Below are 18,229 nucleotides of genomic sequence, written 5' to 3' on the forward strand. Positions count from 1 at the left end.
AATTAACAGCAACAAAACAGAAAACATAACACACACACACGCACAACTGAAATATTTTGGTTTGTTTTACCTCGCCCCCCCCCCCATATAATTCCTGAGATCTTGTTTTTTTTTATGGAATGTTGAGCTTTTCTTCATCTTTTTCTAATTCTTGGATTTTACTTTTGTGTCTGTTTTCTCAGGTCCCCGTTCACACACTGAACCAAAATAAGATTCAACACCTGACAGTTTGCTTCTCTCTAGAATATCATTTGTGGAGCCCTCGGTCATTGCTGTCATCCCTCAGTGATCTGTTCCCACCTGGCAAACCTGTTTGTTTGCCGATGCTGAGAAAGATGCAGCACGCATGTGTTGTGTCGATCTTGATATTCTGACATTCTAAGCTGTCACACAGTAAAAACCAGACACACATCAGTGGACATCAAAGACATCATCGGTCTCATATTTTATTCATGTTTACTTGGTGTCTCCAATCAGTTACAATCGCCACCATTTGCAATGATTTTGAGCAAGTAGAAAAATATGTCCCTGTGCAAAAAAAAATGTTTTCACAAAGATAATATAAATCCAACTGTTTTTTAACATTTGTTTGCAACAATTAAAAATGTGTATCACAAAGTGAGCAGCTGTCGAGAAAATACGAGGATTTGCATTCAATTTGCACCAACTTACACTCTGCTGAAGTATAAAAGAGGCACGAAGGGAACACGGACCTCGAAAATAGCATACTTGAGACGACGATTGCTTTTCTTATTGCTTTGCTTTGAATAAAAAAAGAAAAAGAAAAAGAAAAAGGTTGAGCTAAACTAATCTCTGAGAGTACAAGAACAGCCAAAGTGTTATCTGAAAGTACGACAGAAACATTTCCAAAAATATCTACGAAACTGTGCACGACGTGATTTCGATGTTACGAGAATCCCGTCTTTACAGAAATGTTCCGGTTCAAACCAAGTGTCGTTGTTTTGTGCAGACAGAGTCAAGCGTACAGTTGCAAAAACAAACGAGTCCCTGGCAATCTGAATTAAAAAAGGCACTTTGAAAAGTACAGAGTGGCCCTTTGGCCGACGTAACAACACACACACACACAGAGTCAGACGAGATTGCATTGATGGATGAAAGCCGGAGTACAGGTCTCCTTACTCAGAGAGTAAGACGTCAAACTTTACCTCTTCATTTTCCAAAAACACTCTCAGTTAGGACATGCTACCACTGCAGGACAAAGGTGCCAGTTTTTCCAGGCTGCCTTGTTTTCCTCCGACAGTTGAGGAAGCCACCACCACCCCTGCTCTTTACTTCCACAGTTTTTCTCTTGGGTGGTCTGAATTAAAAGATTGCACATCTATTTAAAACTGGTCGCGAAATGCGGAAGAGAAAAAAAAGGTTAAAATCCGTTTGGGGTCTTTACGGAAAAACTTTTGCCGATGAATATTCGGTTCCGTCACAATTTCTTTTTAATGCCATTAGTGTTTTTTGCAAGTGACTGGCATGTCCTAATGTTTTAAACATTTCTGGAAAATACCCAAAACAAAACATAACATTTTCTATAAATGAACAGCCTAGATAAACTAAAAATACGCGTCTTTTACTTGGTGAATCCATATCAAATAAAAACATGCTACAATTGCATAGATATTTCTCTAAAAACCTCTTTTCCTCTTTTTGACAACGATGCGCCTAAAACATGAGTGCAAACCTCAAAAAACATAAACGTCTGAATTAAATAATACACAACATTTTCGTAAACGTAAAATACTTGGTTCGCATCCCAAAAGAAGAGAAAACATCTGTGAATCGCCCGTCTTTTTGGGTTTTCCTTCCACCGCCACAGAAACGCCTCTGCGGCAGCCTGCAGAATGAAACTTCAGGGGCCGTCACTTCCGTCGTAAATTACAGGCTTCTCCATGGTCAGATGGTAAAAAACTTTCTTGGAGATAAACCTGTTGAAAAAAAAAAAAAAGGGGTTTTAGATGAAAAGACCCGGAGACACTGAGGTATGACAAATGGAAAGCTTAAAGACCAAATGCTTCGTAAGTGTTTCGTACCGTGAGAAGGAGTTGTCAAAGATGAGCGTGTAGAAGCCGGGGTGTCGGACTTTCAGCTGCCCCTGAATTGTCTCTTTATGGGAACTGCAGCGAGTCAGAGGAATCAGGACCTGAGATCAGAACAGAAAAACGCCGGATTCAGGGAAATCTCGTGTTTATGTGAAAGGCAACATCCCCCTTCTCTGAACTATTTATATTACAGTATGACACAATCTATAATACCCCTTTTTATGACAGTTCATGACTCATTCATCTTTGACAGTAAGAATACACTCACTGTAATTAGGATAAAAGTCATTACATTTCGTGCATTTTGATTAAATCAAATAATCAAAAAAAACGAAAAACTGCAAACCAGGACGGCAAAAGGTGACAGTGGTGAGAGATGGGGGCAAAACTGGACGACCCGACATCAATTATTTACCATCCCTGACATTTTTAGTGCAGGATGCGCACACCTGCAGTGGCTTTTCCTCAGTCTCTCATCTTTGAAAGAGCAAGCAAAGCGTCCCTTCTGTGTGTCAGAGGCACTCCCAGTTTCAGCCTGTTGTTTGTGGTCACAGCTTCTGCTTTTATATCATGATTTGTGAGTTTTTTTGCAGTTTATTCCCAAAGCAACTGAAAAGCATCTTATTCAGCCTTCTGGTGTAGTTCTTGGACTCAGCGACAGTAAAAGATGTTGAGAAAGTTCTGACCTCTGGACTGCAAACTCCAAAGGCCCATGTCAAGTTAAAAGAAAACAAAAAACAAAGAGTGCTTGCACGACGAGTTGCTCTTTATGTATTAAAGCAGCATGAAATAAGCAGCTCTACCTTTGACTGATCCACCTGTGTGTCGCTGGATTCCCGGTAAACCACGCTGAAGGAGATACTCTTGGGTTCAGAGGAAAACATCCAGCTGATAGTTGACCCACAGTCACCCAGAGCTACAGTGATGACACTGTAACAGCTGGACTTGACGAAGAGCTCCCTGGAACCATCACCAAACTGAGAAATATCGTCAGTGGTGAGAGGGACAGCCATCCTGCAATGACAGTTTTAATGTTGAGGTGCGTTCACTCCGAAAGACCTACAGCCCTTTTACAACTGCAGCCATTTCAACCGTGGGTGGCAAAGATTCATTCATTCATTCATGTAGAGACTCATTAACCATACAGGTTTGAAATGTATCAAAGCTGAAACTCACGTGACTTCTCCTGACTGGAGAAGGTTAATCTCTGAATCCTGAATAGTGGGAACCAGCTCTTCATTGAGGGTCACATCTCCTGTGCCTCTACAAAATCCACCATGAGAATATCCACAGAGAGAACAGTGTCCTTATAAAGCACAGATATATGATGAATTACAGCCGTGATTCACTGCAGGATGTAGCCAACACTGGCCTTGGGAATACGTAAGGGATGTCCCGATCAGGTTTTTTTTGTCTCCGAGTCATTTGATTTTGAGTATCTGCCGATAACAAGTCCCGATCCGATACTTCTACAGTACATTAAAAAAAATGAAGAACAGCAAAGAAACAGATCCAGGATGTCCCTGATTTGTTAAAAATACCTCCTCACGCCCCCAGTTTCAAGCTGCAGCCGTGTTCTGCTTCACTTTACGGCACGCTGTGTGATGTCATGCTGCATGCGTTGCTTCTGTGTGGACTTGAGACGGTCTGACTCTGTACCACCACATAGCAGTAAATACTAAGCTGTTTTTTTCCCCATTTGTTTGGAATATTATAGTTCTGATAAAAAAAATAAATAAACGTCCGATTCCAATCGAGTCCACCACTTGTTCGACCCCTGTTTTCCGATCAGGAAAATCGGATCGGGACATCCCTAGAATACGTATAATGACTATGCATTAAAATTGGACGATGACTTTTACCCACAGATCCTGTGCATCTGAATGGACCACTAGAAGCTTTTTGCATATTTCAGTCTTGTTCAGTCCAAATTTACATGAAATATATGCTTGACCTTTATATGTGTCGAGCTAAGCCAGCTAAGCTTTTTTGTCAAGTGTTTTGTTCACTAGAAAAAAGCCTATACTACTAACAAGCTGAAAGGGGGCCATCGCCACCGATTTCGGAGGAGTCTGGCATAGTTTAATCTATAAACTAATTCCCATCACAGCAGTCCAATTAAATGGCCTCGTCAGGCATAACCAAAACTTTACTCGACTGTGCATGTAAATCGTAGGATTTACTGAAATAGCCACACAGACCTGCCTTTATGCAAGAGCTAAGCCTCTGCTGAACCTGCCACTTCCGGAGTGGAGGTATCTAACGGCAATGCCAAAGGATATTCTGACGACCTCGCACACAGATATCTTGACGTCGAGATACTGCGAGTCTGGCTCCCTCAACGCCGACAATTACCTTGATTATCTGTGACGTTGCATCTTTGCTGCATAGATACTATGATTATGGCTCGGGAACCTAAAAATCAATTACCGGTACGCCCCGTTGTAAGTATTCATAATTTGGCATACAATAGTAGGTTACACACAAGGAAATATCTGGAAGCGGGTACTTCCTTGTTGTTACAAGGAAGAGTGGCATGCAAAGTGCAACAATTGTGTAGAGAATACCAGCACTCACGGACATGTGGTCGAGTTTAATAAAGGTCAACATGTACTTTATCTAAGGAACATGACTCAGAAACCACCCAGCTGAACCATGTCTTAAGTGCACCCCTAAGCTCCGATTAAAATACACTCACATTTCCAGCGCTCCTGGTTGCCGGCGGTCCTGTTCTCCCTCCAGGGAGCCTCCTGTGGTCTGAGAAGTGTTATCACTGTCATATACACCATTCACCTCCTCTTCTGTGATGATGTCAAAAGCTCCATCGTCAGATGCGTTACTGGGGTCTGAAACTGGGGGGGGAAAAGGAGAAGTTTACTCAATTAAGCAGAAATACTAATATACATAAATGCAACCAAAAACAATGTTGTAACCTTGTGTAAAATATAAATAAAAAGAGAACCAATCCATAAATGCAGCAACCTTCAGAACAGAACGTGGCAGAATGAACAGGGACCACACAGCAGCTGAGTGTTGCAACATAAATACTGCCATAAGTACAATCTTACTCTATGGGAAACATTGTCAGACATATCCTATTTTCAAGTGAAAAATGTTGTTGTTCTTGAGAGAGAGAGTGCTCCACCTCCCTTTCTGTAGCTAAGTTTTTATTTTCATTGTCGAGCTTTAACTTGGAATTTTGGAAGCAGCAATGACCTGACGAACCGATTTCAGAAGTGTTTCCCAGTCCATGGAGTGATTTCCTCCTTAGAATCATTCTGTTTTTAATGCAGAAACATTCATGCATTCATTTTCCATACCAGCTTAATCTTATTCATGATCGTGGGAGGGCGGCGGAGCTATGAGGCAGCAGTGCTAAGCACCACAACACCGTGCATTCCTGTGCTAAAACGGCCTCTCTGGGATGCTGTTTTCATACCCAGTCAACAGTGCTCTGCATGAACAAGTTGAAATGAGTGCGCTCATGAGAAACATTCATATTTTCTGTCAATCTTGAACTGAACGAGGCAAATATTACCTGATGAACATGAAGTGAGCGCAGCCCTTTCTTGTGAAACCGAACAGTGAATGTGTCCTACTGAACTGAACCTGCACCCCTCTACGGGTGCACAGTCTGGCGGGAACCACAGAACTTCTAACGGTTTCTGCACCGGTGACGTACAATCCAACGACAGTAAATACAACGAATGCCAAATGCACGAGAACGAACACAGTCACGTATAGCTATAGACGTGTAATGTAAGTTGATCTTCTGTTTTGACCTTAGCGCAGACAGCTGCGCATTGACCGAGCTCTCCTCACCTGTGCCCTGTACTTCCACCACACATACTTTTATCTGCTGTGGTGTCCACACAGCTGCCGCTCCGTTCTCCGAGTCTCTTTTAGCCATACGACATTTAACTGGCTGCGTTTGGAAGCTGCATTTTCTTTCACCTTAAGTGCTAAATTGTTAAATATATATAAAAAATAAAAAAAAAAACACATGAAAAACTTCCTCCTTTGGGTGTAAATGTCACTTCTCTTTTCGTAAACTAAAATTAATTTCTACAACAAAGGTTTCAATCCTTGTTCCTTAATGCAACAATGTCAGTCATTTCACTTCTGCTTCAACTTTCTGCAGCAATGCCTCTTTTCCACTTGTGCCTACTCGACTCGGTTAAGGTCATTTTCCATTACAATTGAGTACCACCTCAATGCGAGTGGGGTCCGAAAGTCCCGTGGTGTCATTTGTATGCGACACAAACATGACACAACAACAGAGGTCACTGAGGCGATGGTATACCCACTGCTCGGTCTATGGCTTCGCGTGTAGCCGTTTCCCTCGTCGACGATCACAGAAATACCCGTTACCAGGTGCTACTACCTAATGGATAAGTCTAAAAACCAAATCGAGTCAAGCCAAGTAGGTGCAAGCGGAAAAGGTCCGTGAGAGTATAATTGTGACGTCAGTAAGTAGGTAGTGAGCATGCGCTCTTTTTGTCCCCCAACATGCCCCTCACCTGTTACTCTGGGAGTGGGTTTGTATGGAGCTGGTTCAGAAGTTGGTTGAAAACCAACTCCAGGTGGAGGGGGCTCCACATCAGAAGGACTCAGCTCTGCCTCTGTGAACCTCTCCACCACTGCACTGTGCTGGGTGTAGCATTCCCTGCAGCAGCGCTCCTTCTTCCCACTGTGCTTGGTCATCACAAAGTTGTTGCTGCAGTAGTAGCAGAAGATGCGGCCACAAAGCCTAGCACATCAGAAAAAGAGGATGCATGTTTTTTCTTTTTCAATCCACATCGCACCTTTCATTTGTTGCAAATGTTCATTTTGATGTCAGGACTATTGTGACCACAATGAGCAGTGTGGAAATCAAATCGGGGTAAGTGCAGACTTGGCTGAGTGCAGTCTGGTTACAAGTTGAAGCCCACCTGCAGTGATGCCTGCGCAGCCACCAGGTGAATTGGCCCTGGCAGCCAAGACAGTGCGTGGCCTCCTTATCCACCAGCCACCAACGCTCCTCTGCTCGTAGTTTCTGCTCAAACTCCAAAGCATCCGACTTCTGCCACAGAGCATCTTTGTCCCTATAATTGAGGAAAAGAAAATGCGCTTGTTCTTTTCGAAAAAGTTGGCATGAGTCTTTTTTTTTTTCTTTACATATGAAGGTTTCTTTTAACTTTGCAGCAGTCTTATTCGTGCCCTGTTGGATGATAAAACATTTAAACATTTAATCTCCATAATGAGAAAAAACAGAAACAATATAAAAATGTGTTTTTTTTATTTCCTTGGGGCAAGAATAAAAAGAATCAATGGTAAGAGTCAATCCCAATGTGGTGAAGGTATCAAAATGTGAAAATGTAACGGCACAACACATTCTCATCTTTAGTATTACATATCTAAACTAATGGGTGGAGACGGCTTAAGCAAACTGTCTTCTAAAAAAAATTTGAATAAGATACAGTACAGTCCCCCCCGTTTCATTATATTTCATTTTCAAGGAGTCAGACTTCCGTATTATCTTTTAAAGTGGTCTTGAGCAACAGTTCGTTTGCCTTTCTGAAGCATGTCCTTAAAAAAGAAAGAAATCGAGGAGACGTGGAAGAAGTGGAAAGCCTATCAGCCTACCTACTGCAGATGAGCTGTATCTGAAAAAAAATGTAAAAAGGAACAAATAATGCAAAGATCGGACACAAGACCTGTGAGACAAATCTGGCCCTTCATTCGATCCACCTGCTGTTCACTGAAGCCTCATCAGAAGTAGTCTCTGTGGAAAGGTGACCGTCAAGAAGCCATTCTTAAGGAAGGCAAACTGAGAGAAAATAGTGTGATGAATCCTCCCCAGAGTTTGATCATCTTGAGACACGATGGAACAAAAGGCAGGGGACATCCAAAGAAGAGCTTTGGGATGTCCTTCACAAAAGCCTGGAGAACCATTCCTGAAGACGGCTTAAAGAAGTGGCAAGAAAGCTCATCTGAGAGAGTTCAGGCTGTGTTGAAGGATAAATGTGCTCATGCCAAATATAGACTTTTAAGCTGGTTAGAAATGTACGAGCTATTTTGCCTTACATACTCTATTTTCAATAAATCACCGCACCTATTTCCTTTTTTTCCCTAACAATATACCAATAAATGGGAGGGTGGCTTATGGCTTTTACACAGTACTGTGAATTAAATCATAACTCAAATGCAACATCCAGTGTATAGCTATTCATCAAACATTGCACGCCAAATACTTTGATTGAACTATACTTTGCTGCAAAAATGCTCAATACATTGCACACGGGAACATTGCAAGGTTTCATTTCCCCAACGAAGAAATAGAACAAGGACATTCCCATTACATGAGTGCAAAAGGTTGAAATCACGTCTGCACATCCCACAGGAGGTGACGGAATCGTTGCTTTTGTGTTTCGGCCTAAGGGTATAAGAGCTTCGGAAGCAGAGAGTGATACACACGGTGAGGAATGATGCAGAAAAGGCTGTTATTCGCTTCAGTCGTGGTGCTCCGCCACATTTTGTCTCTCACTTACTTTCACGCCGCATCTCAGTAAATGGTTTCAGTATTTAAAGAAACCTTTTCCCCTCATCCTGCTTCTCAGACCTGCTTTCATCAATCACTGTAGACGTAAGCAACACCAGTGGACTACTTTTAATGGAGGAAACAATTCGCTCTACTCTCCCCAGTAACTATCAGTTACTGCAAGCACCAAAGCAAATGTAAAGGTTGAGTGGCCGAAATCCAAAAAGAAAACAAAGCTGAAACATTTCTTCATTCAAACTCTCTCTGCCCGTTTCACCCGACAGCCCTTCACAGCTGTAATAGAGCGAGGTCTTACTTTATGAGTTCAATGAGCCGTTCTTCAAGGTTGCTCTTGGTTCTGTTCAGGTCATCGATTTCTGCAGTCATCTTCAAATATTGATTTTGCCTGTCAGCTTCTGTTGACTTCAATTTCTGCTTCAGTTCCTCACATGCATTTTGCACCGCCAAGTGTGCCTCCTCAGCTCTGAGGGAGAGAAGACACAGACTCAGTGTATCCTTCCTTAATCAAGACATAAAATGCTAAAGTATTCGTGGTCATGGACGCACCTGGTTGCTGCGTTTTTGAGCTGCTGAATCTCGGAGTCATTCTCACGAATGTTTGCCTCCGTCTTTGTGATGTGGGCGTCTTTCTCACCAATCAGCTGGAAATATTCCTCATTCACGGCCTTTAAAAAACATTCAAAGAAAAAACGTCAAATATCCATCATCGCTGCAATACCTTTTCAGTGTCTGCTTTCTGTTCCTGAATGGTACCATTAGAGGATGCAAAATATGACAATTGGATACATAGAGACATAAATCATAAACATCAATGTTGACTGTGCAGTAAAACAGCTGGACCCCTCAAATAAAATAAAAAATGAACCCCTAAAATTTCCCTTGAAATTCTAACATTTATCATGGAAACTCATAAAGGAAAATGATTGCCTAACGACAGCCCAGTGAGCGAATCATTTGATAAGCACCACAGATATTCTGCATCTATTCGACATTCTGCAATCATCGTGAAAAGAAAAAAAAAAAGCATTTACAATCAATTGTAAATGCCTCATTTGTGCCTCATTTTCTGGGAATGAACAAATAAACAAAGAGACCAAATAATCAGCCTACTTCTCCATAATTACCAAGCACTCCTCCTGCGTACCGAGCAAATACTCAGAATGTTGTTCTGTTCCTTGGGTTTTGTGGCTTCTGTTACATTCATTGTGATTTCTTTTGAAGTTTAAATCCTCCAGCTGTCTCTATGCATAATTTTGTCTCTTACTGCTGTACCTACCATTGAGAAAGAAAATGTCCCAAAAAAAGTCTAGACATCCTTTTTTCCCCCAATTGCTGAATTTCACATCAGTATGTTTCCTGTATGTAACATCAGATCATACACACTTTGCCATCAGCAGCAGTATGTGCTCGTGATGTAACGACAAATAGCAATTTTTAATTCCTGAACAACACGTACCTCTAGTTCAGACACTTTGGCCTGCAGACTTGACACGCTCCTCTGCTCCTCCTGCAGCTGGGCTTTCGTCTTGTCGAACTGTTCGTTCGTGCTCTGAAATGTGAGAGTAAGAGAAGGAAATTACATCTAAATGCTAAACGCTGACACCCAGGCTTGTCCCGGTTATTATCTAATCATCTGATCAACATTATTAAAGCTGACAGCGAGCATTTTGCATAAACAAATCAGAATTATTTCCATTCACCTGTGTAAAAAACAGCTGCACGAAACTAACAGATGTGTTTTTCATCACTCTTTCGACAACAATTTCCACCATTTGAATTCGATTCTTTATTCTTTTTGAACAATAGTTGAATGCCAGTAACTGTCCAATTCAAGCATCTCTAAGTGCATCCATCCATCAATCCCAACCACCCATTTTCTATACCCACTTAATCCAACTCAGGGTTGGTGGGGGGCTGGACCCTATCCCAGCTGTTATTGGGCGAGAGGCAGGGTCACCCTGGCCACACAGAGACAAACGGCCATCCACGCTCGCACTCACTCCTGGGGACAATTTAGAGACACCAATTCACCTGACTTGCATGTTTTTGGATGGTGGGCAACTCAACATGCAAACTCCACACATGAATGGCCCCAGTCGGCATTCCAACCACGGACCCTCTTGCTGTGAGGCGACAGTACTACCCACCACATCCCCGTGGAGCCCAGTAGCAGTTGAATGAAATCAACAATATTTCTATCCATGCACTAAATGACTGAAATTGATTATCACTAGTGTAATAACGGCCATGACCAACAGTAGAACTCACCTTTATCTGGACCTGATAATTCATGTTCTCTGAGCTCATTTGGAACTTGACAGCCTCCACCTCCTCTCGACAGGAGTCCTTGATGCTTTGCATTTGGTTCTTTGTCTTTTCCAGCTGTCCCTGGAGCTCCGTGATCGTCCCTGGAAGGGTCTCCCTCTGCGCTAGCTCCTCCCGTAGACTGCTATTTTCCAGCTGCAAATCCTCTTTGCACTTCCCCAGTCGTTCCACGTCTTTCTCCAACTCTTCAATCGTAGCAGCGTTGCCAGCCCAGTGCTCTCTGGCCTCCTCCTTCTCTGCACTGAGCTTACATATAGTTATTCCCAGCTCTGCCATCTCAGTGTTCGCTCTGTGCAGGCCCTCACGGGTCTCGTTGTGCTCCAAAGCCAGCCTGTTATTTTCTGCCTTAAGCGTGGCCAACTCCTCTCGGATGGCAGCCGCAGATATAGCTAGTTCGGCATGGGCCGCCACTTCTCCATCACGTTGTTCAATGAGCGCCTCTTCTTTCTTTTTGCTCTCCATTAGCTCTGCCACGTGCTTTTGATTCAGTGCCTCCGTTTGGGTTTTAAGTTGCTCGGTAAGAGACCTGAGCTCATCTCTCTGGGCTTCCGTCACCTCAAGTTGTGCTTGGGATTTCAGCTTTTCCTCTTCAGATCTGTGCACTTGAACCTTTAGGTCAAGGATCTCGTCCTGGAGCCTGGACACCTCTTTCATGCTAACCTCCCACTGGCCTTCAATCACGCCTAATTTGGCGGCAACTTCTTTATTCTCCTTGGCTTGGACCGCACTCTGCTCCAGCTGTGATACCTCCATCACCCGTTTCTCATTTGTTATCCTTTCAATTACCTCCGTTTGTCTCGCACACGTTGCCTCTGCATTGGCTTTGGTAATCTCAAGCTCCTTCGCCTTTGCCTCCAATTCTTTTAATGTGGACAGCAACTTAACGAGGTCGTTCTCTTTACTTTCGAACAGGGCCTCTTTGGCTTGGAGCTGCTCTTTAAGACTGGCTTCATTTTTGCGTGCAGCTTCTAACTTCCTCTCCAACTCTTCGATCTGCCCGTGAACACTCCGGTTCTCCTGCTCAAGACGCTTTGTTGTCGTCTCTGACAGCTTCGCGGCCATGGTTACTCGCTGCAGATTCTCATCCAGCTGACGGTTCTCTTCCCGTAGGCGCTTCTCTTTTTCATCCACTGTCATCTTAGTATCATCCAGCTGGCCTCTCAGTTGTTTCTCAGAAGCCCTTAGAGCTGCTAATTCCGTCTCAAGTGTTGTTCTGTTTTCAATCATCTCGTTCTGCAGCTCCTCGTTTCTCTTCACCGTGGTCATCAGCTTCTCTTTTAATTCCATTAGACTTGCACACTGCGTCTTGTAGTCTTCCATCTTTGCGGCCTGTTCTTTGATCTTAACTTCATGCTCTGCATGGCTATTGGTCAGTTTGTCAATCTCTGTGGTCAGGCTGTGATTCTTGGCTTCTAGCTGTTGTAGTGTCTCGCAGCTGGAGCTCTGCTCGGCCTCTTTCCTCTTAAGCTGTTCTTTAAGGGCAGAAACCTCTGCTTCTAAAGTCTCTTTCAAACCGCCAACATTTTTCTGTACCTCATCTATGTCCTCCTGCGCCCTCTTCTTCACCTCTTCCAACTTTTCCTCTTTCTCCTCAATAGAACTCTGGAGGTCTTGCAGCTGCCTCTGTAAGTTGCTCGCCTCTTTCTCTCTCAATGTCAAGCTCCCCTGTAGCTTTTCAAGTGTGCTGCACTGTTCCTCCACTTTTGCCTCCAACTTGGCCTTCTCCTCAGACACAGATGTAACTAACGCTCCCAGTCTCGTTTTACTATCCTTGGCGGCTTCCTCCTTGATCCTTAGCTCCTCTTCTAACCTTTTTGCCTGCCTTCTCCTCTCCTCCATCTCAGCTATAGCCTCCATCTTTTCTTTCTCAGCCTCTTTCAATCTGTCCAACAACTCGTGAATCTTCTGTGCCGAATCAAAATAGCTTGCTGCCTGCTGGCCCTTCTCATCCAGAATCCCATCCAACTTGGCCATGAGCTCTATGTTCTTCCCCTCAGCAGCTTCCAGTTTTTCCTGAAGTAAGGTGTGCTGAGCATTCCTGGATTTTTCACCCGTCCTAAGTACTTGCACTTCTCTGGACAGAGCCTCCTCTCTCCCCTGCAGAGCCTTGAGTTCTCCCAGCGAGCCCTGTTGCTCCTCTTGGGCAGCAAGCGACACATCAAGCTGCCGCTGAAGCTCTCCAATTACTCCCCTGAGCTCAGCAGACTCTTCGCCTAGCTGCTGCACCTTATCGAGAAGCTCTCCCTGCTTGAGCTCTGACTGGTCCAGCTCGAGGCGAAGGGCTTCAACTGCGTTGGTGTCTTCCATGCAGGCAGGCAGAGACTCATTCAGATCATTCAACAGACCATGTCCATAGTCGGGGCTGGAGGGAAACTCGTGGGCTTGCTAGATGGTTGAAATGGAAATTAAATTAGAGAAGAAGGGGGAAGAGTTATGAAAACATTTTAAAATGACATGAAATAGTAATGATATTAGAAGCCAATTACCTGGGAGTAAGTGCTGGCCAGACTGTTAATACTGGAACTGCGACTAGGTGGCTTCCACATGTGGCCAGGTGAACTCGTACTTCCCAGTGTCCTCCTGTTTACCAGAAAAGAAGTCAGATACCGTAATCATTACTTCCACCACGAGGGTTATGGGCTTTGTTCTTTTGGTTTGTTTGCAGAATTACTCAGACAGTAAGAAAGGGATCTGTGACATATCAGTGGTGGAACATGACCAAACTCTGAAGTGGTTAACTTTCATGTCAATTCAGATTGGTCTCCTTAGTTACTTACCTTGCAAACGTTGGCCAAGAGGCATCAAGATCATGGCCTCGAGACGCCACATCAAACTGGACATCGTTGAGCTCGTACATGTGATTGATTATGTCAACACTCAGGTGGGGCTTCAAGAAGGGACTTCTTGCATAGTACCAGTCGCTGTGTGAGGAGGAAAGTACAGAGAAACAACGACATTAGACCGAGACCCCAAACCATTTGGGGGTCTTAGAGGCTTCGGTGAGAAGAATCAATAGGTTTGACCGGAATGAATGTTGGGAGCCAAGGAACGTACTCACAATTACGTGATGATGAAGTAATCTAATGTTACACTTGTTACCATTCATGTAAAAGACAGAAGAGCCACTGCACCTGTTTTTAGGTTATTTTGTAAAACTCGTTATTATTTTGCCAACTCTCTTACAACAGAAGAAGACTCTAAAACCACGAGACCATGGTCCATCAATATCTAGCGGCAGATTTTCAAAAAAAAAAAAAAAATTATAATTTCTAATTCATTTTACGTAGTTGCAGTCAGTAGACTCAGAAAAATGCACGTTTACAGCATCACACACAGTCATTTTGGAAACCCGATGCTTCCTTGAAATCGAACAGCTTTCATTTTCTGCAACTACATCTGACAGAAGCAGCAGTCTCTTTTAACCAGAAGGCAAAATGAAGAAGTAAAACACCTCACCACGCACATCAACATTATTTTCAAAGCACAAATTAGGAAATGAAGCTTAGTTTCCATGCCTGTCCCTGTTCCTAACTTCCTTGTGCATAGAAACAATTCGTGATCTCTGTGAAGGTTTTATAATCTGTTTCATTCAAATCAACCTAACGCACTTCAACGTAAAGTCATCAACTGCTATAGAAAATAAACACATGCTGCAAAGATGCTGAAAGTTTTACCTGGTGACTCTCTGGTTCATCAGGCACTGCTGCAGCGTGTCAGCCAATCGCTGATGAACGAGGGAGTAGCGGATAAATGCTCGTCCTTTCCCCAGAGATGTCTTCAGCTAGTGATGGAAAGCAGATTTTTGTTAGCCATAAAGGGATACTTCATCAGTGAATGCAACAAAAAGCAAATATAGTGTCTTTACTGTTCAACTTTTAAATTCTCTTTTAAAACTTTACTTGAAAAATACGACAACTTTGATCTCAAGACCATAAATGCAACAAAAGGTATTTTCTCCTCTTTTTTTTTCTTCCAATAAATGAGATTAAATGAAGGCGATTAACTAAGGCTCCACACGACACTGTAAATGACAGCAACATGGATGTAAATCGGAATCAAGACAGTATTCATTTCATGGCTGTGTCTTCATTCATCAACAGCACTTATTGCCAAGAAGCAGTGTCAAAGGAATATCGTGGCAAAACAAACCCAGCTACTTGCCAACAATTCAAGAGCTTATCTGAAATGATCTATCATCGTGTACTCAGTAATATGGACTTGTGGTGCCATTATGAACAAAAAAGAAAAATCACACCTCAGTGATGGATTTGACAAAACGGACACCATCATTGGCGCCTTTGATCTTAGCCAGACAGTCACTGAAGTAATCCCAATAGTCCTTCTTGGTACCCAGAAATGTCGTCTTCTCCTTCTGGTCAAACTGAAAGGAAGATAGTTAAAAAAGTCAAATGTTTCAGTTCTTTTCCCCAGAAGCAAAGGACAGAAAGTTTCCATCTGAAGAAGCATGCTTATTCTGTCCTTTACACAATGTTCATTTTCCAATTTTCCAACTAGCCATATTTCATGTGGTTTATTGACATCTTCACCAAACAAAGGGGTCTTGTTAAGTTTAGTGTCGCAATATAGGAATCCCACCTGTAGCAGATACTCCAGTTTGTAGGAGAACTTGTGCAGATTGGTACTGTCATCTGTGATTGGCTCCCCATTTTCCTTGTACTCCTTCGCGAGCTCTGCAACAGCCTCTGAAATTCACAGACACACAGTTCAAAAACAAAGAGCAGCGATAGAAAATGTTCACTTACTGAAGCAGAGAGCATTTAAGCTAACCATGGAACACACACAAATTCACGAAGCACAGCAACATATAGTGTGAACACATTCTATGCTAAACATTTTTAGTAAACACAGAAAAGAGCAATTCTTCATTCAGTTAACATATGACAGCAAGAAGAAAGCATAACAGCAATACATACACAGTTAGACCTGGTGACAAAAGCTACAACTCATTTAAACTTTTCCTACTGCTTCCTCTTTAAGTGCAGCCATCCTGTGCATTAAAAACTTGCCTCGTATCCATCGTAAAAACTGGAAAGACACTTGTGATGGGTGCACCGTCAGCATGCTCTCTCTGTCTCGTTGCATGCTGACAGTGGCTTTCATTACACCCTTACAAAAAAACAAGAGGTCATACGCTTTCCTTCCCAAATGATCCGAATACTATATTTGGACAGAAGCTGTGAAATCCCATCTCTTCTAACTATTCTTTCTCCTCCCTTCAGTCAACAACTGCATGCCACCAATCACACACACAGTCGGGCACAGACACATAAAACTGAGGTACCATGCAGGTCTCGGATAATCCTCTGGAGTTGGCTCTCGCCAACCGTAGCCCCAGCAGCCATGGTCCCACCTTTCGCTCCCTGGCAACCAGGGGTCACAGGGTCACATCCAGTCTGCTGAATCAGAGAATCATAATCAGTCTGGAACAAAAGACTGCCGAGAATGCTTCAAACATGTGCTCTCATGACCGGAGATAGACAGAGCGGGCTCATACAAATGCGTTACAGACTTCAGTAAGAGATCTGATGATGAATGTACTGCCCAAATCTGTGCAAAAAATGTTGATGTTAGACCCAAAAGTCAGTCTAACAGAGGTAAATATGTCATTTGTGCTGTTTATGACAGAATTAGGCAAGCAAACGTTAAATAATCAGGGGATCAATAATGACCAAAGCAATTGTAATTATAGTTTTTGACGTAATCATGAACCCTTTTGACAGGGTCACACCATCAATGAGATAATAATGTCTAACAAATGAAAACAAGAACATTAAATATATCATCCACATAGGAGCAACAAAAAAGGCAAACACTTAGATTCTTCAGTTTGGGCCAGAACGCAGCTACTGGTTCATCTGTTAGGTATTTAGGTTGCTCGCACTTTGCTGAAGCTCCCATAATAAATACAAACAGCCATTATAGGCTGGAAAATGGACTAAAGTCAATGCAAGATCCAGTTATTCTTTATAAGTCGTTTGTTGAGAGAGGTGCTGCTTCAACTCCAAGCAATCTTAGTACACCAGCATAAAAAATGAAGGCAACCATAAAGTTGACTGAACACTTCTCTTAAGGTCACATTACTGAAAAATGTTATTTATGTTTAAGCAAATGACACTGTGGTCATCTACTGCTAATCAGCCAAGTTAATGACATAAAGCATGTATAGGTTTACGGTGTCAAGCAAAATGGAATAATCCAATGTTATATAAACGACATGAACGAAAAACAGACCAACTAGTCGACCTTTCTGATTTTTCATGTTATAGATTTGTTTAGCTAAAAGCTAACTAAGTTAGCGTAAGTCGGGTTTAAACCGTAATCAAAACAAAACACAGTTGAACAAAAAACAGACAGTTGTACAACGGAGGGTGGCGGCTTTTTGGAGTTAACATTACTTTTCGGAGAGCAAAGAACCACAAACAAGAGCACTCCGCTGGAATGTTTAGCTTGTAAAACGTACTTTTACAGCTGTCTCAGTGACGTCAAACGCAGCTTTGACACATTATTCATTTGACAAACATTTGGAAAAAAAACATGACATCGGCAGGACTTTGATAATCTAACATCCTTCTAGACAGTGCTGAATAAGTAAAAAACAAAGAGAAAAGTAATAACTCTGACATACTTTTTAGCTGAGTCAAAAATCCATAACAAGAAACTCCGAGCGTTTAAAGGTGCACACAAACTGCTGAAAGTGTCGTAATTGACAGGAGATTACCCAATCACAGCGAAGCTTTAAGACCTTAGACCAATGGGTTCAAGGCTGGTGGGCTGGAGGCAGGATGTGCGTAGTTTGGTTGCCCTTGCAGAGTAAACAGTGGAGTCATGTGATCAATGACACATAAATGAATGTCCCACTTTTCTTTGTTGAGTAGAAAACAGAATACCGCAAATATTATGGCAGACTTTAAAGCAGGGAAAGGCACGAATGACCTTGTTCGTATTCTGTGACAAATCTTGAAGTATTTTAAAAAACAAAACCCTTTTATGTCATAGGAAATCCCTTTTTTGGATTAAAGTAACAATGATCTGACATTTGTCACAGTCATATATAGATTTTGAAGTAATGTTCACAAACATTTCAAAGTCCTACACCTGTGCTACACAGGACATAACCAGACTTAAACAGTTACCAAAAACCATCATAATTTACGAGCTGTGTCTGTCACTGCTGTGAAAATGTTTAGTTTAATTACGCATGGCCTATGTTGTGTTCACTTGCATCTGACTGTGTAATATTGGTCATTTTTGCATCTCATTTGCATTGACTGTATAAACAAACATCAATAAA

General features: G+C 42.5%; 1 protein-coding gene across 4 annotated transcripts; it reads right to left on the bottom strand.

Annotated features, from left to right (window-relative positions):
* Positions 1 to 415: 415 nt before the first annotated feature.
* Positions 416 to 17,635, bottom strand: fyco1a (FYVE and coiled-coil domain autophagy adaptor 1a). Of its 4 annotated transcripts, none has more exons than XM_075485235.1 (18): positions 17,564 to 17,635; positions 16,220 to 16,331; positions 15,514 to 15,620; positions 15,173 to 15,298; positions 14,592 to 14,698; positions 13,695 to 13,838; positions 13,404 to 13,497; positions 10,861 to 13,302; positions 10,049 to 10,141; positions 9,139 to 9,257; positions 8,888 to 9,055; positions 6,983 to 7,135; positions 6,572 to 6,801; positions 4,750 to 4,903; positions 3,228 to 3,314; positions 2,855 to 3,065; positions 2,043 to 2,152; positions 416 to 1,937 (listed from the first exon to the last, which is right to left on the bottom strand). In XM_075485235.1, the coding sequence occupies exons 2-18, from the start codon at positions 16,278 to 16,280 to the stop codon at positions 1,862 to 1,864; spliced, it is 4,482 nt and encodes a 1,493-aa protein (XP_075341350.1). In that variant the 5' UTR covers positions 16,281 to 16,331; positions 17,564 to 17,635; the 3' UTR covers positions 416 to 1,861. The 4 variants fall into 4 exon arrangements, with proteins under 4 accessions (XP_075341350.1, XP_075341351.1, XP_075341352.1 ...); XM_075485236.1 differs by having other exon boundaries at positions 16,220 to 16,334; positions 17,564 to 17,634; XM_075485237.1 differs by lacking the exon at positions 17,564 to 17,635 and adding an exon at positions 17,399 to 17,498.
* Between the last annotated feature and the right edge of the window lie 594 nt (positions 17,636 to 18,229).

Source organism: Odontesthes bonariensis, chromosome 15 (genome assembly GCF_027942865.1).
Source record: "Odontesthes bonariensis isolate fOdoBon6 chromosome 15, fOdoBon6.hap1, whole genome shotgun sequence".
In the NCBI taxonomy this organism is placed as follows: Eukaryota; Metazoa; Chordata; class Actinopteri; order Atheriniformes; family Atherinopsidae; genus Odontesthes; species Odontesthes bonariensis.